The sequence below is a fragment of the Phascolarctos cinereus genome, unplaced genomic scaffold (genome assembly GCF_003287225.1).
Source record: "Phascolarctos cinereus isolate Bilbo 61053 unplaced genomic scaffold, phaCin_HiC Scaffold_5;HRSCAF=322, whole genome shotgun sequence".
In the NCBI taxonomy this organism is placed as follows: Eukaryota; Metazoa; Chordata; class Mammalia; order Diprotodontia; family Phascolarctidae; genus Phascolarctos; species Phascolarctos cinereus.
Genome location: NW_027555958.1, coordinates 176,684,476 through 176,709,844, shown reverse-complemented (window position 1 = coordinate 176,709,844; position 25,369 = coordinate 176,684,476). Strand labels below are relative to the sequence as shown.

At 35.0% G+C, this 25,369-nt stretch overlaps 1 protein-coding gene across 1 annotated transcript in view; it reads right to left on the bottom strand.

Annotated features, from left to right (window-relative positions):
- The window catches only part of RNGTT (RNA guanylyltransferase and 5'-phosphatase), a 348,213-nt gene that overhangs the window by 315,970 nt on the left and 6,874 nt on the right, over positions 1 to 25,369 (bottom strand). Inside the window, exons 5-6 of the mRNA XM_020963066.2 lie at positions 12,436 to 12,511; positions 9,000 to 9,240 (exon numbers count right to left, since the gene is read on the bottom strand). Coding sequence (XP_020818725.1) covers positions 9,000 to 9,240; positions 12,436 to 12,511 — 317 coding nt within the window. The remainder of the gene's footprint in view (positions 1 to 8,999; positions 9,241 to 12,435; positions 12,512 to 25,369) is intronic.

The following is a 25,369-nucleotide window of genomic DNA, read 5'->3' as shown; positions in this document are numbered from 1 at the left end:
TAATTAGTAGAAAGAATGAATCCCCTTGAAATGGCTACTTGTATTTGATTTTGTACTATTCAAAGTTATGATTATGTAAAATATAGTAACTGGTTCCAGCCCAATGAAAATATGTAGTTTGAAATCAAATAATTTAATTTGAATTCAAACAATGTGGTCACTTCTGTGGATTATTTGGCCATAATCAGGACCTGGATGTATTCAAAGTACTCTTGGAGCACTATAATACATATCTGTAGAGTGGAACAGGGCCAATGAATGGCACATTAAGCAGTTAAAGCCAAGGTCACTTGATGTAATAGCAGAGAAATCAGAACTAGACTTTTGGTCCTCTGAACATTTTAAAGCAGTTTATCAACTAAGATGTGAATAAAATGTTAATATATTCCATACCAAGAGTATCTTGGACATGTCATGACAATAAAGTAGACAGAGAATCCTCTAATATCATACAAATACTGAATGTTCCTGGAATCTAGAAATTGAAAGGAAAGTCCACGTTTATGCTGCAGTTAAGCTACCGTAATCCAATAAGCAAGCTGGCATTAGTAAAAATAAAAAAAATCTATGAAACAAAACTAGCTTTAAACGTAATCTAAATAAAAATGGAAGTTCATAAGAGCAATAATCAACCTCTCTGCAATGTTGACATCATTATCAATGCTTTGGCAAATTAAGAAACTGAGATGAAAATATACTCATAAATACTATCTACATTCCTCCCCGCCAAAGGCTAACAGAGGGAGTCCTCTCTGCATGCTTTGGCCATCACTCCCTAATTCTCAATCACTGTTTATACAAACTAGACCTTCTCAACTCCTTTGCCTAAAATAAAATAAGTGTACTTCAGAGAGTTCATGAGAGAAAAGATCAAAAGAGTACCATAGCAAAAAAAAAAAAAAGCCCTCTCCCTTATACCTTCATACTGATGTTGGTATCTTAGACAAATAAGATGAAGTTGCAACTTTTTTTAACATATATTTTATTATAATTTCCTTATACATGTACAGATATTCAAATATTTAAAGTAAGAAAATAAATACACATGAAAGATAAAACCAAAAAAAGAAATTTTAAATGATTACACTGAAGTTTATAAACTTCTGGTGTTTACTGATTCTTTAGATTATCTCAAAAGATGTATATATAAGGCTTAATTCATTTTCCTGTATTTCATTATCCTTTTTTTTGTTCCTCCAGTATTCATATAATGTGTATTTTTTACTGTTATTGATATAGATTTAAATATTTAAAAACACAATTAAGAAAATACACATGAAAGATAAAATAAAACCAAAAAAAGAAACTTTAAATGATTACACTGGGGTTTATAAACTTCTGACATTTACTGATTCTTTAGACTATCTCAAAAGATGTGTATATAAGTTTTAACTCACATCTTTCTTGAGTTCATTATCCTTTTTTTGTTTCTCTAGTATTCATAATGTCTATTTTTTTTATTGTTACTGATGTATATTCAAATATTGAAACAAAAACACAATTAAGAAAATAAATATACATAAAAGATAAAACAAAACCAAAAAAAGAAAATTTAAATGATTACACTAGGTTTATAAACTTCTGACATTTATTGATTTTTTAGACTATCTCAAAAGATGTGTATATAAGTTTTTACTCACATCTTTCTTGATTTCATTAAACTTTTTTTGTTCCTCTAGTATTCATATAATGTTTTTTTTTACTGTTACTGATGCGTTTTAACCACTTAGTTGTAGTCAATGTGTATATTGTTCTTTTGGTTCTGCTTTTCTTCATTCTTTATTATTTCATGTGTCTTCATGTAGTTTTTTGAATTCTTTAAATTTCATCATTTCTTATGTAGCACAATTAGTATTTCATTACACTACTTTTCTATACTTTCCCCAACTTTAAAAATACCTAGTTTATTTCTCTATTTTCTCCTGACCAGTGAATAATCAGGGCATTCCAAATTGGACATCAGTTATCATTTGATAAGTGATGTTTTTTCTTCTTAGGCACTTCTAAGATCTCATTATCAATGAAGTTTTGAAATTTAATAACAATCTTTTGGGTACATTGAACCTGGGTGTGCTGAACTCTAAGAGTGCCCAGTGAATTTTATCAATCTATAGACAGTCCTTTGATATTACTAATTCCAAGAAATTTTAAGTGATTTCCTGAAAAATGATTAGAAATGATCTTTTCATTTTTTAGGGAATTCAAAGATCATTAGATTACCTCTCCTATGTCTTCCAGATGAAGCCATTCCTGGTCCACCTACCCTCCCCTACCTCTAACAACTGTTACAACTTTCCCCTCTCTAAGTTTATCTGGTTTCTACTCCGTGTGTTTCTTGTACGTATCTATATATGTGTATGTTGTTTTACCCATTAGAATGTAAACTCTTTGAGGGCAGAGAATAGCTTGTTTTTGTGTTTGTATCTCTAGCACTTAAGCATAGCAGCTTGGCACATGTTAGGTGCTTAATAAGTGTCTGTTAATTTATTTCTTCTAGTCTTTGCTTATGAACTTTTCAAGGCATTTTTCAAATGAATTTCCCCTTGATACTTTTTTTTTTTGGCTTCTTCTACTGATCAGACTTTCAGCTTCAGAATGTTGCCAACTTATTCCATTTCTTAATTCAAACCTTCCTTCAAACTGTCAATGTTGACTTTTGTTACCAATTAATTTTGTAGCATTTTTCCTGATAGGGCTTTCTTTGTTGATACCAGGTCCTCCCTCATTTACCTAATTTTTTAATATCAAATTTCATGTGTTTTGTATCATATCTAGCTTCTTTTCTTGAGCCACTATTGAAATTACCTTTTAGTTTTCCCTGTTATGTTTCGAAGGTCTATTTGCAGGGTATAACAGAAAGTCAAGACTTTTCAAACATGATGACTACTTCTAGCTACTACTGGTGATTCTTGAAAGAACAAATGAGTAGAAATCTGGCAAGAACCACTAAAGAACTATGAAGTTCTGGGAAGGAAACTGTAGGATTTAGGAACACAGATGGTATTCTCTTCACTGATGCCAATTAAAGGGAAGGACATTGGAAGTGAACAGCTGGCTAAAAAGATGGTGTTGAACACCAGAATTTGACTTTTTGAACTATAGTCTAAGAGAAAAGAAATTAAGGGCTTTTGGTCAAGGATTATGTATAGCTAACAAAGGCTAGAAAAATTACATTTGTTTGGGGACTGACTGATCTAATCAAGAGGGTATTTTAAACTAAAAAAAGAAAAGGAATATGAAGAAAAAAATGTCCAGACACAAATACTAAACTATATATCAGAACTATGATAAAAGAAGAAAAACAGGAGTAGAAATACTCAGTAATCCACAAGGAGCAATAAAAGAGATAGAAATGATTCAATGTGTTCATATATATCTACAACAACACATAGATTATGGGTAATAACCAGTGAACTATATAAAGTGTCTAGAAAGGCTTAAATCCTTAACTGAACTAGAGATTTTAATGTGAAATGATAAATATCATGACTGAAATAAAGAAATGGAAGGCATAGCTAACTCAAAGGAATAGAAGAGGTAGAGGTAACATACATCAAGAAACTAACCTATCTGAAAATCCACAAACCTAAGGGAAAAGATATGATGATGGGCATTTAGACTGGGATCAAAGGAGGGAGAAATAGAATATAGTGTTAAAAATATGCTACAAGCCACCAAGCCAGGTAAAAAAAATCTGAGTTACCAATACAATACACAAATCTGGCAAAGAAGATATAGTTCTGAAAGAGGCATCAACTCTCTGAACAGCTGCTATAAGTCTCTACTTAAAAAAAAAGAGGAAAGAAAAGAAAGAGAACAGGGAATACTACTGACTTTGATATTGCAGAGGATCAACGTACACGGGGCACAGCTATTCGGGACTTGATTCTAATCAATAACAAAGAACTAGCTCTTAAAGCAAAATTGACAAGAATCTTGCTGGGCTATAGCCATGCCTTCTTAATGTATATCTGATAAGGAAGCGAAGATTATACACAGTATAATGCACTAAACTTAAACAAGATAAGTTCAAAAAAAAGGAGTTAGGATGCAATGGCCTTTATTCCCCAAATAATAAATGTCAAAAGATATGAACAAGCAATTCGCCAAGAAAGAAATCCAAGCTATTAACAACTGTAAGAAAAAATCGTACTAAGCACTAATAAAGAAATGCAAATTAATACAACTCTGAGGCTCTACCTCACAACCAACAGAACAGAAAAGACGAAAAAAAGGAAAATGACAGATGTTGCAGGGACTGCAAGAAAGAATATATATTGATGCAATGTTGGTAGAGTTCTAAATTAGCACAGCCACTCAGGAAAGCAGTTTGGAACTAGTCCCCAAAAGTTACCAAACTGTGCCAGAAAGAGGAAAAGGAGCCATATGTACAAAAATTTGTATCAGCAATTTTTGTGGTGACAAAAAAACAAAAAACTAAGGTAAAAAACTCCATCAACTGGCAGAATGGTTGAAGAAATTATAGTATATGAATATAATGAAATACTAATAGATGGAGTCAGAGAAACCTGAAAAGGCTTGTATGAGCTGATTCAGAGCAAAGTGAACTCAACCCAGAACAATTTATACAGCAATACTATAAAGATAAACAACTTTGAAAGACTTAACACCCTGGAGGGGTGGGGCAAGGGGGCGAGGGGAGTCAACGCAGGGACTCACCCTAGCTTTCCCCCAAACCCCTCCAAATACCTTTATAAAATGACTCTGAACAAATTCTAGAGCAGCAAAACCCACAAAAAGACAGAATGAAACAAATTTCCAGCCTAAGACAATCTGGAAGAGGAACAGGAAAGGTCTGTTGCACCTGGCTAACAGAGGATCACAGTGTAGTGCAGGCCAAGCCAGTGCAAACCAGGCCCCAGCAAACCCAGAGCAGGCCTCAGGGGACCGAATCACTGGCAGCACCGGCAGTTTGCAGACTTCTCAGCCCACAGATGCCAAACACAACTTAAAAGGTCAGCAAGAAAGGTCTGTCAGACGTGGGTGAGATAGGAACACAGTTCAGCACAGGCCATGCCAGAAAAGCCCCAAAAAACCAGGAGAAGGCCTTGGAAGTAACTGAATCAGCAGCAGCAGCTTCTGGAGCTCTCAGCCCACAGACAGTAAGGGGATCGAACAACTGGTCAAAAGGAAATTACAGGGGTCTCTTTGCTAGCACTGAGGCAGGACTCTGTTGCTTTGCCCATACTTGTATCTGGGTCCCAGTCCTAGGTGGCAGTCCTGGGGCAAGGAGGAGCACTAGCATAACAAAGCTTGTGGCAGCAGTGGAGGGAACACTCCGCACAGTTCCAGGGCAGAAAAAAATGCTTGTGGTCACTCACAGACCATGAGAGTAGTAAACTTAGATCATACCAGCTTGGAAGAACTGAAAACTTACAGGTTTCTAGAAGCATCTCTGAAAATAACTACACAACACCCTGAAACTTAGGACAGTGCACCCTCCACCCTGGAAGCAGAGCCCTACCTACCTTAACAAAGAGTTAAAAACTCAAGTAATAGGCTGGGAAAATGAACAAACATGTTTACATTACTGGTTCTCTCCAAATGCAACACTTAATTTCTGGATAAATAATCCATCTGAAAATGAAATATCTAATTTTTTTAGAAACACTCTTTTTGTGTCTATTCTAAATATCACTAAAATAAGAGTAGGACCCAAATTATAATAGAACTTTATATTATATTTGAGAGGAAGTGTGGCACAGTAGAAGTATTAGATCTTGTAATCATGAGACCAGAGGTCAAATTCTACCTCAAACAATCAGAGAGTAACCTTGGGTTGCTTATTTAACCTCACAAAGCCCCAATTTCCTTATTTTAAGATCACAGGATCATAGATTTAGAGTTGGAAGGGATCTAAGAAGCCATCTACCAATCCCTTCATTTTATGGTTGAGGAACTAAGTCCTAGAGAAGTCAAACAACTTGTTTACAGCCATACTAATAGTAAGTAGCAAAACCAGAATTTGAAACCAGGTCTTTATACTCTTAATAGGAAAAAGGGTGGATAATAATACCTAGTCAGAGAAACAGATTAGATAAGCAAGACCCTACAACAATTTAACATAATACTCTAATAAGTTCTATAAACCCAGAAACAGGAACTTCCTCCCAATTCTGCAAGAATTACAAGGAAAATTGAAGGTATTTTGCAGAATTTAGGCTTGGACCAACATCTTATACTACATACAACAATAAGTTCTAAATGAATACACGACCTAAAACTAAAAGGTCATTTTCTTTTTTTTTAAATTACGGAATGGAGAACAGTAAGAAATACCTTTCACAACTATGGCTAGGAAATTTCCTAAGGAAGCATGGAATAAGAGAACTTATAAAGGATAAGATGTTTCTATTATATATAATTTAAAAGCCTTGTACAAACAAAATCATTGAAGGTACATAATATGATAAATTGCTGAGTAAGGAGAAAAAAATCTTTGCATCAAATATCTCTGATTTTCAAGATAGAAAAAGAGAATTGATCCAAAGGATGTGAAGTTTTCCAAAAAAAGAAAACTGTAAATTATCAAAATCTAACCAAGCTATTCATAATAAAAGAAAAGCAAATTTTTAAAACTCTGATATTTCACCTCAAATCCTGGAAGCTGATAATGACAATACAAGACAGAAACAGTTAATGTCAAAGGAGCCATGCAAAAACAATCTCATTAACTGAGATTAAATCAAATATTGACAGCAAATTGTCTAACCATTCTAGAAAAAAAAAACAGAATTCTTTGAGAAAAGTCGCTATTCATTTCTTTTGACCTAGTAATTCCTCTATCCTATACCCAAGAAGGTCAAATACAAAGAAGAGCTCCACAAATATAAAAAATGTACACAGAAGCACCTTTTACGGGAGCAAAAAACTGAAAGCACAACAGGTACTCATCTATCAACTGGAGAATAAATTAGCAAGCTCTGGTATATTAATACAATGGAATATTATTGCATTGAGAGAATAAGGAATTGGGAGAATATAGATTTGTTTGAAATGATGCAAACGCAGCAAATCAAGAACAGAATCCACTACATCATAAAAATGAGCAAATATTGTCATAATTTGTTACCAAGTACATAATGATAAGAACAAGCATCATCTTTTGATTTTAAGCACATTCTCAAAATGATACCTTTTCCTCATTTTTAACAATGAAAAAGAAAACTTAACACTACTCTGGATGATGAAAGATTTCTTTAAGACATTAGTGGAAGCTAATAATATTTTCCTTGGGCACTATCTCCATCTCGTGGATTTTTAGGATATTGCCATTAGAGATCATTTTTTTTTAAAGTATAAATAAACTTAGGATAATGGAATTACAGACTTTAGTAGACATCTTAATATATTAAAGGCATTCTGGTTGGCAGAGGATTTAGAAATTCCTTTTCAAAAGGTAAAAGAGTAAAGAAAGTCATTTATTCCCATAAAAAATACCAGTAATAACTTTTTTTTAAAAAAACATCTTCATTGCTAAAATTATTTTTATATTTACCACGCTGGAGCTCTTTTACAATATTGTTGTCAAGGGATATGGACAACATGGAATTTAGACTACTCATTTTTGTCATGCTTTTAAGGTATACACTACAATTCCTATTTTAGGGAAAATATGACGGTCAATCATATGTGTAATTCCAAGGAAAGACAACCATATTAAAATGGGATTCTCCTATACTAATAAAATCACTATAACTCAAAACCATTTTAAATTCTCAGTAGGCTTCCAGTTATAACTAAATTTAAAGTTAATGATCTTAGAATAATGTTTCTAAAAAGACAACAGGAAAGAATCAAAAAAGCAATTTGGTATGGCTATAAAAACTATTCTTATTACATTAGTAAGCAAGTTATCACTAACTGATCCCCCACTTTTATCATCCCGACTAATTAATTTCATTATCATTTTAACATTTCTAAAAATCCACCCTGACTATATCAATATAAACAAGAAAACATGTATATATAGATATAGATATATATACACACAATATATACATATATAAATAATATAATCAGCAATTTTCCCATCTCAACAGCACTGAAATGTAGCACTTCTTACTTTTTTGGGGTGCTTTTTAATGGGAAGCACTTATCCACTGAACCATCTAGCTGCCTTCAGTCTCATTACTGCTTTCTTAATGTGATTCTCCTTAGGTGGTAGTTCCTGCTAATGCTGAAGATTTGTAGGTTATTAGGGAGAAACTACAAGAGGGAGTGAAGAAAGACCATCTACAGAAAATGAGAATATACAGAAATCATTGTTCACTTTTCTCCATGGATCTAATTAATAAAATCTTGAAGGAAGTGTTGCCTTAGAACTCAAAATTTTTCCCTAGTCTATGAGAGATAGAGAGATACAACAGATTAGAGAGCTGGCCTTGGAATCAAGAAGACCTGGGTCATTTAACCTCTCAGTGGTCCAGACAACCCTCTATGACTAAGTTATACAGCAGGTATCAATATGCATTGGTGGAGAGAGACTTTCTTCTCTAGGAGTTCTCTATACTGAGAAAATCACAAGTCCAGTACAAAAATTTAACTATGGCTATGCAGAAAAGGATTAATGAAATTACATTACATTACTTTACACCAGATATCTAAGAATCGATTTTTTTTAAATCAAAGAATTAAAAGTCAAAATGAATTAACACTACTAAAATTCACTCCCATTGCAAAAGATTTCTGAATAAGGTAAGAGGTTGGATGATTTCTAAAGTCCCTTTCAAAGCTACCTACTTCCAGTAAAGGCCGCTTTCAATTAGGAAACTCGTTTATCTAGCAATATTCTCCAAAATTCTATGAGGCAGAAAGAACAAGGACTAGACAAGCGAAATTACAACCTGCCTAATGATTCTCTATGAACTTACCATTAGTTTTAAAGAAACCTATCAATTTACCATTTTCTCAACTCCTAAGAAAGTTGTAGGGAATAAAAAGCAAAAAGTAACCAAAATATTTCTAGAAAACATTACCAATTTTAAACGTTCTTTTCTCCTTTTGACAAAGGAAGTACTTGATCCAGGCTCAGATTCTTTTTTTCCATCCTCTTCCTCATCTTCCTCTTCTTCTTCCTCAAAACACCACTCTGGCAATAAAGGAGGGGGAGGTGCTTCTTCTACATCCCCATAACGTCGAAAAAGTTCTTTCAAATAATCACCCTTATAGATTCCTGGTGGTCTGGCTTGGGCAAAGGTAGCAACTGCTGCTTCAATACTAAAAGAAAATATGAAACCAAATTGTTTCTGGGAAATGATTCCCTAAAATTTCAATAAACTTAGGAAGTAGAAGGGGGAAAAAAAGGCAAGATCAATTATTTCTTCAAAATAACCCTTCACTGAATTACAAATTGTTCCTAAATGATCTCTCTCTAGCAACAATAATTTAGTATTATCAATAACATACTTTTATTACGTATCTAAGTACAAGGCATTGTTCAGAATTCTAGGTATACAAAGATATGACACAGGCACTGCTCTAATGAGGAAGAAGAATAAATGTATAAACAAAAATAATTTCAACAAGAGGTAAGATAAGTGAAAAAGAGAGATCCTGGAAAAAGTTCCATAACAAATTTAAGGGTATGGAGATCATTTTAACCTGGTAGGTAAGGCATTTTTAAAATGTTTAAAACTCCTTGATATAGTCTCACTATCAGCACATTTGTGGCAATTAGCTAACTCCTCTTACTCTTACAGCAAGTACAGAAGCAGAGACCCTTACCCCAGCAGTTTCTAGGAATAGTACTTTAGCAATCCTGTCCAGCATAAGTCTGAACTAATTAAACTAAGTGATAAATAAATAATATCAACTCAGCCACTGATTCTGTAGAAAGAGGAAAGAAAAGAACCCCATCTACCTGAGCAGAGCAGAGCCCAGGGATGCAAGCAAAGTATCTTAAATGGTATATTCACATCAAAGCCCATTCCACTGTGGTTTACACAGTGCCCTGATTCCTTGAATTTGAGTCTTTTCAGGAAGCAGATGCTGAAGACAGGAAATTTTCTCTAGGTTTCTCAAAAGCTGACAGGGATCATAAAAAGATTTCTCATTCTATGACTAAGCTTGTCTAGGATCTCAAGTATGAAGCACTCCAATGAATAATACATTAAAGGTTTTCCATCAGGTTAGTAGTTCTGAAAACAACTTGGAATCAAAAAGCTTAGGTTCAGGTCCCAGTTACTAGCTATGTGCCCCTGAGTGACTATTGAGCTATAATAATGATTAAAATGAACAATAATGAATAAATAATAACAATAATGAATAATGATTCATTATTTCAAAACTTGCCACCGTCACACAGCTATGAGTGGGAGGTCTACAACTTGCATGCAAGCCACCAGACTGGCTCAGTGATCTTTCCATAATACCATGTTATAATAACAATGAATAAAATTTAATAGTGCCTACTTCACAGGATTACTATGAAAAATATCATGCCATAAACTATAAAGCACTGTGGAAATAAGAGCTATCATTATCGATTTTTTTATTCTAAACATCCTGCTCTTCTATTCACTGAATTCAATGCCTTACTTTCTCTAAGGCTCATATGAACTGGCCAATGTTACCTCCTACACCTTGAAGTTCCACATGTTCTCCTACAGCTCAGAAAACAGTTGAAGGCATCCTTGACCACAGTATCCTTTAAGTCTTACCACTCTTTCAATGTGCAGAAGGATATACCCTGAATAAATAAGATATTTTCTGACCCTCTCTCTATAAATTTATACATACATACACATGTACTCTCTTCTCCTCTACCATTATGCCCCTTCTAAACATCTGCTTATGCCTTATCATTCCTCTCTGGAATTCTCCTTTATGCAATCCTCCCCAACTCTACTGATCCACTATCAAGGACCAAGTGCAGAAAGAACCGTAAGTTTATTTCCACCTCTAAGGAGAAGTGGAAATGTGGAAAGGGGAGAAAGCAACAGAAGGCACCTGTGGACAACAAAGCCTTTGCCTACTTGAATTCTGCTTAGAATCAACCCCATATACAAGCAGTTGTTTGCAGAGGTGACTGACATGTTATGAAAATATATACGTGCAAAGCAAAGAGTAATACACAAATGCTACACCTAGGTCTACAATGATGGCTAGTAATCCAGTAATAAGGGAGCATAATGGCATAGGAAAACATATCTTCATGTGTTGTTTATTATCAATATTATATCTTAATCTCTAAAGTGAAGGACCCAAACTCTCTCACTTCCTCCTTAACCCACTCAAAACCCGTGTCCAAATGACTGAGTACACTGATCATTTGTAAGTTGAACAGTCATATATCAAAGGTATCTGTACTGCAACTAAAGGCTTAAGAAGTAGGTGAATTCTCAGTTTAACAGAAAAATTCATTTATGATGATACCAAATTATCCAAGAATTACAATTAACTGAGATTTTACTATGCCAAGCTCTAGCACAGTAGGTATTCTATAAATTTTTGTTAAATAACTCCTGGCCTAGCATTCTCCCCTCCATTCAGTTCTAAATGCTTCAACAAAGAGGCAACATGGTATTATGGAAAGATCACTGAGCCAGTCAGATGCCTGCATGCAAATTGCAGATCTACCACTCACAGCTGTGTGACAGTGTCAAGTTTTGAAACTCAGCTTCTTCTATAAAATGGGCATAATAATACTTGTACAACCTAGCTAACAGGATGGTTGTGGGGGAAACAATTTATAAATATAAAATACTATACAAATGTGAGCAATCATTATTATTCTTATATTAAATGACATCCAATTGTTATGAAGAAGTGATTATAATCTTTCAAGATCAATTTAAATTTATAAAATATACTAAAAGAATCTGCCTCCACTATTTTTATGAGAAGTTAAAAAAAGTTTAGGTAATAAATCTCCAATGAAGTATTCTGATGCCTCAAAGTAGAATGCTAATGATGTACGTTCTTCAAAGATACACAAATTCAAGATGAACTTTAGAGAGAAGTTCAAATTCTGGTAATTCCTACCAAATTAGGTTTTAACTTACAGGCCTGGCAACAGTGTCTATCCTTTAAGGACAAGCCTAATTAAGTTCAGAGATGTTAATCACAAGAAGAATGAGTACAAGGTGATTAATTTTTTCAGTCACAGCAATTCATAAAGATGATTCAAGTATAGACAGGTTATCCTCTGCACTGCCCAAACTAATGAAATCAAAGATATTTTGAAGTATTAAAAGCAAGTGAAACACATAGCATATCAGAAACATTAGCATTCAACTAAATTTTTAATTAATATACCACATCACATATCCTAAAAACTGAAACTAAAACAGTTTCATTCATATTTTACCAAGAATTGAAGACCTTGGCAAAATAAATATAAAAATACATCATTAAAAATTTTGTATCTCTATTACTAAACATCTCTTTCCCTTTTAGAATGTGAAAAATTACCTCCAATCCATCTTCTCAACCAAGAAGGCACAGATGAGGAAACCAGTTCTATTGAAACCATGAGTGCAGTGAACACCTAGAAAACAAAAACAGCTCTGGTTTTAAAAAATTAGCAAGTTGATTTAGATTGCAAATTTTCCAGTTAAAAATCTCAGCCCATAATAAATGTAAGTTCAATAATTTCAGACAAAAAAAATAAAATATATGATACCTGATCCATTCTCATAACTATTAATGATTTGTCATTTTTCAATATACCTTAGAATCATAATTTATGTCATCGGCAAGAATAATTCAAATGAAATATTTATTAAGCATAAGCATGTACCCTGCAATTTTATAAGACTTATTTTTAATATCAGTTCATGTGTTACTCTTTGGCCATCATATAAAAACTCATATTACTGAAGGATCTCTAAGTACTATGAATAAAGACAAATTATCTATAGCAAATGATCTATCCTTAGGAAAGGTGCACTGTCAGTAGAGTAAGAGCTCTGACTTACTTTTTCAGGTAGGGGTCAAACAATTCATATAACCATTCACAGCCTCTCCTACTCCTCCTAAAGACCAACAGCATACTTTTATAAGATAGACATAAGGCTATAATCTGAAGCCAAATGTTTCTTCTAAAAACTTACTTGCTTCTTCTAAAAGTATTACAGCAAAAAAAAATGTTTTCATGTAAATTTTGAGTTCTATTTAGTTTGTTTCCAATTAACTGATGTATTATTCTCTATTTTTCACACTGTGTAGGGCAGGTGCTGATCTGCATTGGTAAAGGGAATTTCCTCACCAAGAGTTCTCAATACAAATTAAATCTTGGGGTGGGAGGTGAGGGAGGAAGGGAAGGTCTGCAAAGTATCTTACATACCATATCTCACTGCCTTTTAAGTTAGTCACTTAAATGAAGGTTCAGAGAAGTTAGGTGATTTGCCCATTGTCATTCAGCTGGTATGTAGTGTAGATAAGAGAATGCAGACCCAAGTCTCTCTTAGTACTTTTTCTACCATAACACTCGCCTCTTGACTGGTTTTTACAATTACAAAAATAAACAAATAAATGGTAAGGGCAGCTAGGTGGCTAAGTGGATACAGTGCTGTGCCTAGAGTTAGGAAGACTTCCAGAATTCAGATCTGACCTCAGGCACTTAATGTGTGACCCTGGGCACTTAACCCTGTTTGCCTCAGTTTCCTCATCTGTAAAATGACCTGAAGAATGAAATGGCAAACCATTCCATTTTATTTGCCAAGAAAACCCCAAATAGGGTCATGAAGAGTTAAACATGACTCACTGAAACATGAAACGACTGAATAATAAATAGTAAGTGGGGTGAATATAGTTTCTCCTACAATTCTAGAGGCTTTAATCAGTGTTAGTAAATTAAACAAATATTTATTAAAATCAAGGCAATGAGAATGCTAGACTTAGGGGATAAGAGACAAAAATAAAAGAATGTCTCTTCCCAAGAAACTTAAACTCAGCCCAAGCATACCATACATACACACAAAAAAAGGAGAGTAAAAGAAAAATGAAGGCAAATAAAATGAACAACAAAGAGAAGAGGCTTAAGGTAGATTTCAAAGAAGACATAAGAGTTGACCTTGGACAGAACACAAGAATTCTGAAAGGCAAAGATGAAGATACTGTAAATTCCAGGACAGTATAACAAACTGCAGGGAGCAATGTGTGCTGTGGGAGCACAGACCAAGAGAGAGCAATAAATGTGGTAAACAGACAGTAGTACCACTTGGTTGAATAAGGAATTCATGAAAGGGAATAACATGAAAGCAGCTTGGAAAGGCAGACAGGAGACAGAGTGTAGAAAACCTTAAATATAAGCTGAGGCATTTGAATTTAATGTGGGAGGCAACAAGGAACCAGTGAGAGTTTTTGAGCAAAGGAGTGACATGGTCAGACTTGTACCTTACTAAAACTATTTCAGGTGGCAATAAAGAACATTAGAGAGGAAATGGAATAGAAGTAGGAAGAAAAAACAGGAAGATTACTACAGTACTCTAGGCAAGAGGTTATGAGGGCCTGAGCCATGGTAGAGGTTATGTCAGTTAGAAAAAGGTAAAAAGTATAAAGAGATGTGGAGTTAAAGTCTACAAGGCTGGGCAACCTACTGAATACAGAAGATAGAAAAAAGGCAAGGATGACTCCCAAGATTATGAATCTGGGTGATGGGGAGAAGGGAAGGGCCCTTCACTGAAATGGAGCAAGTTTAAAGCAGCAATACACTACAATAAGTTCATTTCGAAATGTTGAACCTGAGATACCAGTGGAAAATTCTAGAGGAGTTATATAACAGGCTTCACACTATTAAGTGTGATAAGCTCAGGACAGAAATTAGGGATAGATATATAGATTTGCAAGTCATAGGAGACAAAGGAAGAAAGAGGATCAAGGTGAAGGGATGGCCAGCAGAGTTTAAAGCTACAGAGAAATGTTCAAAACTATGAGCATTAAGAAGCCCATTAGATTTGGCAATTAAGAAATAATTGCTAATCTTGGAGAAAGCAAATTTGGTGAGGTACTGGGCCACAAAGCAAACTGGAAGGTACTAAGAAGTAGAATGGGTGGTGATAAAGTGAAATCAGCAAGCATACACAATTCTAAGAATTTGGAGCTGAGAGGGAATTTTTTTTGGAAAAATTTCCAAATCACTAATAATTAGAGACATGCAACATAAAGCAACACTGAGAATCTACCTGATATTCATCAGATTTGCAAAGATGACAAAAAGGAAAATGACAAATGTTGGAGAGACTGAAGGAAAAAAGATACAGTACAAGATCTTGAGAAGATGGCAGGGTTAAGGAGGGGTTTTTTTAAGGATGAAATCAAATCACTGTCCACAAAAAAAGTTCATTTTTTCCCACATTTAAAGTATAGTTCAATTCTTTCTCCAGTTTTTTTTAATCTAAATTTTCCCTTTAACTACAAGAACTTCATCTAGAGATCAATAAATCGTGAATCAAAACTAACAATCACCCTATTTTTGCAAATATTTCAAATGCAGGAGTTCAAATTCATTAAAATTTTGTCTTCGTTTGCCAGGGTTAAATTAAATATAATATAAAAAAAAACAATGATTCCAGCTCACACAAGCAGTTCCCTCAAACTCAGCTATAGCTATCTCTGTGCCACTGGTGGCCACCACTGACTACAGTCCCATGGTCTCTCCCATAATCTTTGTGAAATATAGTATGCAATCTGCTTTCACCTCCCCTATTAGAAATAATCTCATAGGAAAAATATGGAGCTAAATATTATCACATCTACTCTGGTTGTAAATAAAGGTGACATTACAATGTATATTATATACAGACAGTTGTGCTGAGATCCTACATGGGATCCCAAAAAACACATATTATGGAAAATTGCAGGATTAGAGGCACAAGACTCAAAAACTTCATCAGTGACACATTTTTTAAAAAGATAAGAACTAATAAAAATGGTAGCACAATTCTAGAAATATATGACTACTTCAATAATCAGGGATTTCCAGGGCCTCTGGCTTGGGGTTGGAGGCCAGGGCAGAAGGAGGTGGGATAAGGACCAACCCTCCTGTTTCCACTGCACCAGAAGATACACAATATGGCACATTACCTTGAAGTTTGCTTATGGAACTGAGCTTCAGAAGGGTTGCAGCTTGTGAATAATTGTGAGGTGGTGCAGTTTTTTTTTAGTTCAATCACAATTTCGCATGGAAGAAATCATGCTGAAGCAGCCTCAGAATTCAAGTTATGCTCAAAATACTCCCTAAAGTATTGATGACATTGGAACAAATTCACATTTTAGAAACTTCTTATGCCAGGATTGACTTTACTTGTAAAGAAACAAGTCTACACATAATATTTAAACACAAAACATGCAAGGATCATAGCAACTGATAATGCAAACCCACCACACACTGATGGGATAAGCATATGGCTGCAAAAGTTTTTTAAAAGACAATTCAAAAACAAAACAAGCTGGGAAAAAATTATCTACCTATCAAGGTAACGATTCAAAAAATCTGACAAAAAAAAATTTTATGAAAACTGAGAAGCAGTCTCCAAAAAATGGAGTTTAGACCAACACCTTACACCACAATCCAAGATAAACTCCAAATGTATTCATTGTTTAGATATAAAAGGTCACTTCATAAACAAATTAGAGGAACAAAGAAAAAAATTACCTCAGAGGTCTATGGATAGAGGAAAAGGTCATGATCAAAGAAGGAACAGAAATTATCACAGAAAATAAAACAGACAATTTTAATTACATAAAATTAAAAGAAGTTTGCATAAACAGAATCAACACAGCTAAAATCATAAAGGAAGCAGATAACTGGGAGAGAGAAAAATACCACTGCAGTAAATTTCTCTCATAAAGGCCTCATTTCCAAGATATATAAGGCACTGATACAAATTTATAAGAGATATTCTGCAATTAACAAATGGTCAAAGTACATCAAGAGGCAGTTTTCAAAGGAAGAAATCCAATCTATCAACAAGCACAGGAAAAATTTCCAAATCACTAATCAGAAAAAAGCAACATAAAGGAACTCTGAGGAGCATCCATACATCAAGTTAGCAAGGAACACACATATACACATACACACACACACACAAGGAAAATGGCAAATGGAGAGGCTGCAGGAAAACTGGCACACTTATGTATCACTGGTGGAGCTGTGAATTGGTGCAATTATCTAGAAAGCAATTGGAAATTATGCGCAAAAAAGAAATAAAAATATTTACAGCAGCTCTTTTGGCAGTGACAAAGAACTGGAAATTAAGGAAGTATCTATTAGCTGGGGAATAGCTGAACAAATTATGGCACATAGATATAATGGAATACTACTGTGCTATAAGAAACAAAGAAAGAAAAAATAAAAAATGAAGGTTCAAAAAACTTTGCAAAATTCGTATGAACTAATATAGACAAAAGTGAGGAAAAGCAGAACAATTTATACGAGATAACAACACTGTAAATATAAAGAACTTTGAGAGAGTTAACAACTCTGATATCAATACAATGATCAGCCATGTTTCCAGAGGATCACTGAACATGTATACTACCCACCTCTCAACATAGGGGATGGAATCAATGCAATAAATATTTTTGGAACATGGTAAATGTAGCAACTGTGCTTGACTATGCATATTTATTACAACAGTTTTGTTTTTCTTTTTTTTTTTCATGAGAGGGGGTGGAAAGAAGAAAAAAATACTTGTTAGCTAAAAAATCAAATTTAAAAAATGAAAGTGCACTGGGAAGGACAGAAAGAAGAAAAGGAAACGACCAATAGCAGACAACTTCCCCAGTGGCCAGCCTTGTCCAACCATGGCTTACCAACATTAAAAGTTTTGCTTCCCCTCAGTGAGGCAGAAAATCTAGGTAGGAAAGCCTTGCCTGGACATATGTGATGTCCTTTGCCTAGCTAACCTGTAAGAACCCCTATCAGAGACAGGGAGGGAGGGAGGAAGGAAGAAAGAAATGGAGGGAGGGAGGAAGGGAGGGAGGGAGGAAGGAAAATTCAGAAAGAATTTTCTGGCTACTTTACTATTTACATAAATTTGTCCTGAGGGGAAAAACTTTAGCTAATCTAAGAAAAAATGTATTTCCCATTCAAATCAGAAGGCCATATCATATTTGTACTAATTTCCTAAATCCATCATATAATATATTCAACACATAATAATCTCTAAAAATACTAAGAGGCATCAGTAATGCTAAATTCCTACTAACTCCTCCTTCCCTTTATGGGTAAACCTATATTGTTTATGATACATTTTTTAACCCTAACTAGATTAGCAATTTAATTCAACCCATAAAACTCCTAAAAGCAAAAGAGCACTTATTATCTATACCTCCTCACATGCTACACCACACTTCTCCCCACCTCCAACCCCAAAAAGTCTACAGATACGAAACAGATGCTTTTCTTCTAAGAAGAGGATGCAAAACAAATGCTTTACTTTTATCTCAGGCTTGTAGCTTAATGCTTCAAAAATTATAGGTTTCTAACCCATCTGTTGGATCACTTGTTTATTTATTAGTTCAACATTTATTTTATCTCATTTCGGTAAAGTATGGCACTATGTCAAAATTGAGGGATCTTATGTGGGCAAGTAGAAAAATATTATTTAAGGAAGAGAAAAAAAAGTCACAGATCACTTCCTTAAGACTGTGGATTTTGCTATCCCAACTTGGATCACTTGTTCAACCAAATGACAACTGGTGAATGAAGTTGAGAGAAAGGTAAAAAAAGCACAAACTCATCTCAGTTGATGGAAAACAACTGAAACCTGTTACAAAACACAACACATTAAAGTTTCAACCTTATTTAGATTTTATGTCATTCAATTCAATAAAATATGGACAAGATATTGTTCCAAGTGCTAAAATGTATATGAATCGTAGAACACTTCACATTGAATGAATTTAACACTTCATATAGTGAAGAGTGAATGAATATTCACTGAAAACACTATAATCAGTCAGCTCCACAAAAAAAAAATTATATTTGTAACTTCAATGCATTTTTTACAATATACAATTGCCAAAATGACTCTAGTTCACAACTTTGATAAATCAAAATTATTTTTACAGGGACACAGGCTTACACAGACTGAATTTGTCAGTAGAATTCATCATCCATTATAGATAAGAGATATTGGTAAAGTACTATGACTTTTGTGAGCTAGTACTGAAACAATTCAGAAGTTTCTGAAATAATGTTACCCTTGGGGGAAAAAAATAACCTTGTCTAATTTGTAATCATTGTTGTTCCAATTATTCCTAGAATGAGAGATATCCAAGCTTTTTAGGAATGTCATTCCCTAACATGGAAATATGTTTTACATGACTGCACATGTATAATCTATATCAGATTGCTAGCCATCTTAGGGAGGAGGGAGAAAAATCTCAAACTCAAAATCTCATTAAAAAATGAATGTTGAAAATTATCTTTACATGTAATTGGAAAAAATAAAATACCACTTACATATAAAAAGAGGAATGTCATTCACCTACTCAATAAACTCCAGTGGTTCCTCTATCTTTCCAGAATCAAATATAAAAACCTCTGTCTGGCATTCAAAGCCTTTCCTAACCCAGTTTCCCCACGCCACCTCCTCTTTTCCAGTATTCTTATCCCTTGCTCCCTACCACATACTCTTTGATCTAGTGACACTGACCTTGTTGCTGTTCCATGAACAAGACACTTCATTCTGCTTATTCTAGGTTTTCTCTGGTTGTCCCCATGCCTGGAATCCTTTCCCTCCTCATCTCTACCTCCTAACTTCTCCAGATTCCTTCAAGTCTCAAAGTTGCATCTTAAACCCTCTTAATCCTAGTGCCTTCTCTCTCTTAATTATTTCCTATTTATCCTATAAATAGTTTATTTACAGTTTATTTTGTTTGCTGTCTCTCCAATTAGAGTGAGCTCACTGAAGACAGAGCCTGCCCTTTGCCTCTTTTTGCATCCCCACAGTTTAGCATAGCATTTGGCAGAAAGTGGGTATTTAATAAATGCTTACTAACTAGAGCTCAGCCAAAAGTATAGGAATGACAGGCTCCTATCTAGAGATGGATTATACTTAACAAGGGATCATTAGAGCCCTGTAAATCTAATCAAAAGAGCTCTAAACTAAAAAGGATAGGAGAATGAATACCAACTGCAATAACACAAATAAAGCTACAACATACAATGAACAGTAGTACAGACACCCAGAAGTTCATAATAGGGGAAAGAAAAAAAAACAAGAAGGAAGTTAGAAACAAAACCCAAGGCCTCAAGTATTTATAAACAAATATAAAAAGAATGGGTAACAAACAAGATAACTCAGGGAAGCAATTTAACTTCATAAGTATGATTGAGACAAAGCAGGATGAGACTGATTACTGAAATACTGCTCTGGATGGACATACCATATTCCAAAGAAATAGGAGAGGATTAAAATGACAGGGAGGGAGAGAAGAGATTGGTGTTAAGATGACATACTCATGTGAAGAAACCCAGGTACCAGAGAAAAAAAGTGATGGAAAGCATTTGGCTGAAGATTAACAAAAGCAGAAATAAAAGCAAAACTGCCATCTTATCATCAAAAAACTATGTACCACCTGAAAAACAAAAGAGAGAGATTAGCAGTTTAGGAAAGAGCTTAAAATTCAAACAGAGAGGCACATCACAGCATTTAGTAATAGGGTACTTCAATTATCTGGACATCTATATAGTCCTTTCCATCAAAAAGTAGAACCGATAATTTATTGATTTATCTTAATAATAATTTCATCCTGAAGGCTCAGGCATGGCAGCCATGGCCGAGGGCATCCCTGCAGTCCATGGGGGGAGGGGGTGTCTGGGAGGAGACAATGCCATGGTGAACACGGCCAGGAGGCCACAGAGCCTGCCAAGGCGGACATCATAGGGCTGTGCCAGGACATGTTCTCCAAAATGGCCACATACCTAACAGGCAAGCTGACAGCCACCAGTGAAGACTATAAACTTCTGGAAAATATGAACAAACTGACTAGCTTAAAGAATCTAGAAATGAAAGATACTGCCGTAAACGTAAGTAGAAACCTAAAGGACTTAAACCAGAAATATACAGAATTCAGCCTTATCTGGGTCAGATCACGTTAACAGAGGAGCAAGTAGCAGCTCTTGAGCAGGCAGCTTACAAGTTGGATGCATATTCAAAGAAACTAGAAGCAAAGTACAAGATAAAAGAATTTATTGGCACAAAGACTTTAACTACAAGAATGTTTTATAAGAGCTGAAATAAATGGGATAGAGCTTATCACTATGCTTCAGTTCCCAAAAGGAAGCAGTGCTGCTGATCCAAGGAAAATCCCAGCCCTCATCTCTGGTTGGAGGTGTAACTTTGGCCACCCCTTGAGGTTCCCTAAACATGTAGCCCCTGGAACCTCATCTTATCGTGTGCTTCATTGTGTGCCCTGGACCAAGGCTCAGAAATCAGAATCAACCCCATCTGGAGCAGATACAGATGAGAGGCTCTCGGCTCCCTGTCTCCTCCCTTCTTCCCTTCTCCCCTAGAGCTCCACCTTGGACTCTGTTATGAATATGTCCCCCATTCCCTTCAAAACCTGTTCTTCAACTTAAGTAATAAATGCCGACTCATGAAAAAAATAATAATAATAATTTCATTCTTTAAAAGAAAGGAAACAACACGGTCTATTACAGATCTGATTCTCAACAAGGAGGAACTTATTGCTAGGGTGTAAATTATAAGAAATTCAGCTTACAATTTATGACCAAGAAGAAGAAGAAAACCAAGCACAGATTAACATACACCACAGATTTGAGGAGCGTGGATTTCAAAGTCCAGAAAAAAATTAGGTAGGATCCCAAAGACTAAATTTCCAAAAGGAAAATTAGCCCAAAATAAATAAGAAACCTTCAAATATGAAATTCTGGGGACACAAAAAGAAATCTCTGAAGGGGAAAAAAGGTATCTACTGTAAGGAGGAAGAAAAGGGTTAGGTGTCTAACTACTAATGGATTTTTTTTTTAAGGCAAATGGGTTAAGTGACTTGCCCAGGGTCACACAGCTAGTAAGTGTCAAGTGTTTGGTCTGAGTCCGAATTTGAACTCAGGTCCTCCTGACTTCAGGGCCAGTGCTCTATCCACTGCGCCACCTAGGTGCCCCAACTAATGGATTTTTAAAAGACATATTTAATAGGAAAAACAGCATGACATATTGACAGGCCTTTGGATCAAAACAAACTGGATTCATCTACTACCTGACACATACTAATTATGTGATCCTAGACAAGTCCCTTACCATCTCAGTGACACAAATAATTCTCTGTTTCTTGGTTGTAGAATTTTCAAATCTGCAATGACAGGAGTTTTCCTAAACAGGAGCTACCTATGCATAAAAAAATCATAGATCCATCCTCCTCCTCCTATTACCACCCCTCCCCAAAAAAAATACAGTAGGTGAAACAAGATGGAGTAGTTAACAGTGTATACAAAAACCACATATGGTTCTGTTAGAATGGTGTTGGAATGTTAAAGCTCAGAATAAGCTGAAGCAATTAAGGAAAGTTAAGGATAATAAAAAGAGTTTATTTTGGCTATACTAAAGAAAAAAGGATGAGGGATAGGATCACTGCTCCAGAAGGAAAGGATGACAAATGAAAACAGAGAGGAGAAAAAGTTACTCAAGTACTGTTTCCTTTTCTTTCTGTCTAGGACAATGATCTGTGGACTGGAAAACAAAAATGACTTATATAGGGACTTGATACCCAAGATAAGTGAAGAAAGTAAGAGAACACCTAGCTATCCTGGATGAGTTCAAGCCACCTGCCCTAGATGAATTATATCCTTGGTTACTCAAAGACATCAGGTAAAGATTTTTAACTTTTTTGGTGTCATGGATTTCTTTGGCACATAAAATGGAGAGGATTACAAAGAAAACCAATTATGTTGAAATACAGTTGACAAAACATTCTTTAAAAAAAAAAAACACAGACTCCAGGTTAAGAACTCCTGAAGCAGCAGATATGAATAAAATGCATTATCAGTAATATTTGAAAGATGTGGGAAATGGAAAAAAAATGCCCAATGACCAAAGAAGGACAAATTTTGTCAATTTTCAAAAAAGGAAAAGGAACAGAATCCATAAACAGTAATATATCAGTGAGCTTAACTTCAATTTCTAACAAAATTCTAGAGAATATTATGCTTTGTGAACACTTAGATAAGGAAATGATGATCACAAGGAGTCAGCCTGGCTTCATCAGGAACAAGTTGTCTCAGATTAACCTGAGTTCCTTTTTTGATAGTTACAAAACTGGCAGATGAGGGAAATGTTATCATGTTCTCCCTAAATGTATTCTGCCTAAATTTTTAAATTTTTATTTGTTTTAATTTATGGAATAATGTGAGCATTTTCATAACATACTATAATTTTTAAAAAGATAGTTGCACATGAAACTACAAATCTATTATGTATAACTTGCTATTCCTTTTAAATACATAATAATTATCATGTAAATTTCTTTTCCCTTTTTTTTTCTTCCCTACTGTCCTCCCTGTTCTAGAGATGACTACCATTAGGCACAAATATATATATGTATGTAAAATCATTCTATACATACTTCTAAATATTTATCAGTTCTTTCTCTGTATGCAAATAGTATCTTCCTTCACATGTCCTTTGTAGTTAATTTGGGCACGTATAACTGTCAAAATGACTTAGTCTTTAATATTGCTGTTACTATATAGAACACTCTCTTGGTTCTATTCATTTTGTTTTCATTATTTTGTGCAAGTCTATTCATGTTTTTCTAAGATCATCAAGCTATCTAGATTTTAGCAAAACATCTGATAAAGTGTGAGGGAGAAATGGAGTTATAAAACAGAAAATTAGATAGATTTGAAACTGGTTGGGTGGATAAACCCAAAGAGTAGTCAATAATAATTCCATGTAAACTTGGAAGGAAATATCCAGAAGAATGCTCTAGGGAGCCTTTGTTTGCCCTATGCTACTTAAGATTTTTATCAATGATTAGATAGATAAGTGAATGAATGAGCATTGATTAAGTATTTGTTATGTGCAAAACATAGCAATAAGTCCTAGGAGTACAAACAGAAAAGCAGAGATAGCCCCTGCCCACAATGAACTCACTTTCTAATGGAAGAGATTTATATGTGATTTCAGAATCAAGTCAGATAATAAATCCTTAGGGTGCAATGGCAAGGCAGATGATAGTGCATATTCTTTAATGTTATTCACACTGATAAAATCATATCTCTTTCTGATGTTGAACTATTTGACAGTAGTAGGAGAGAGGGAGTTTCCTCACCAGAAGCTCCCTTTACAGAAAAAAATCACAGGTCCAACAAAAACAAAAGAAAATTACAGCAGAGAGAAGCAAGGTCAAGTAATGAAAAGCATTCAAAAGTCAAGGCCTATGGTAATAAGAACTTTCTTTTCCAGCTTTTCAAAAACTGTGGCTTCTGAGAAAGTGATGTTCTAGCACCTGAAGAAATACTTGCCAGGTCACATTTCCACAGAGGCTCCTTTCAAGGATACTGGTGGCAGGAGCTGAACTTGAAGTAGGACTGGTGGTTTAAGGAGTACTGTCATTCCTAGAGCTCTTAGGCTTACATGCCAATTTGTGGCAATTGGTCATAATTGGTGTTGGATGTGATAAGGGAGGTGGGCCCTTTTTCCCCAGTGATTACTTGGCTACAGGACCCTGGCTGGAAAATGGATTTAGAGTATGAGAGGTACTTCTATTCCCAAGGTTCTTAGGTTCAAGGTCCTATACTGTCTCAATCAGAATGTCAGGGGAAGTGGTGGCTAAGGTGGTGGTTCATCTAGCACATGGTTCCCTCCAGTCTGTCCCTCGTGGGTCCTTGCTTAACCTTTCAACCTATCAGGCACAGAGACAGACTGCTTACCTAACTTGCTAAAGACACAAAGCACAGAGAAATAGCTGACCCAGTACACGACAGAATCCTGCACTCAAAAAGGCACTGTTAGGCTAGCATGTAAGGCAAAACTGAATAAGGTGAAATTTATTACAGATAAGTGTAAAGTCTTGCATGTGAGTTCAAAAAATCAACTTCCTAATGATAATATGGGAGAGGTGTAGCTACATAGCAGCTTGGATGGAGGTTTTAGTGGTTTTGCAAGCTCAGCATGTGTCAGTGTGATACAGCTGTCTAGGACTAAGAAAGTGATAGTACCACTGGTTAGCCCTCATCTAGAATACTGTGTTCAGTTCTGAGCATCATATTCTAGGAAAGATATTGGTAAGTTTGACCTTAAGAAAAGGGTTTGAAAGACTCAGCTTCATGAGATGTAATGATCACTTAAAGGAATTGGGGTTATTTATTCTGGAGCAGACTTAAGGGAAAATGACAATTGTCCTGAAATATCTGAAGGGCTATCATATGGAA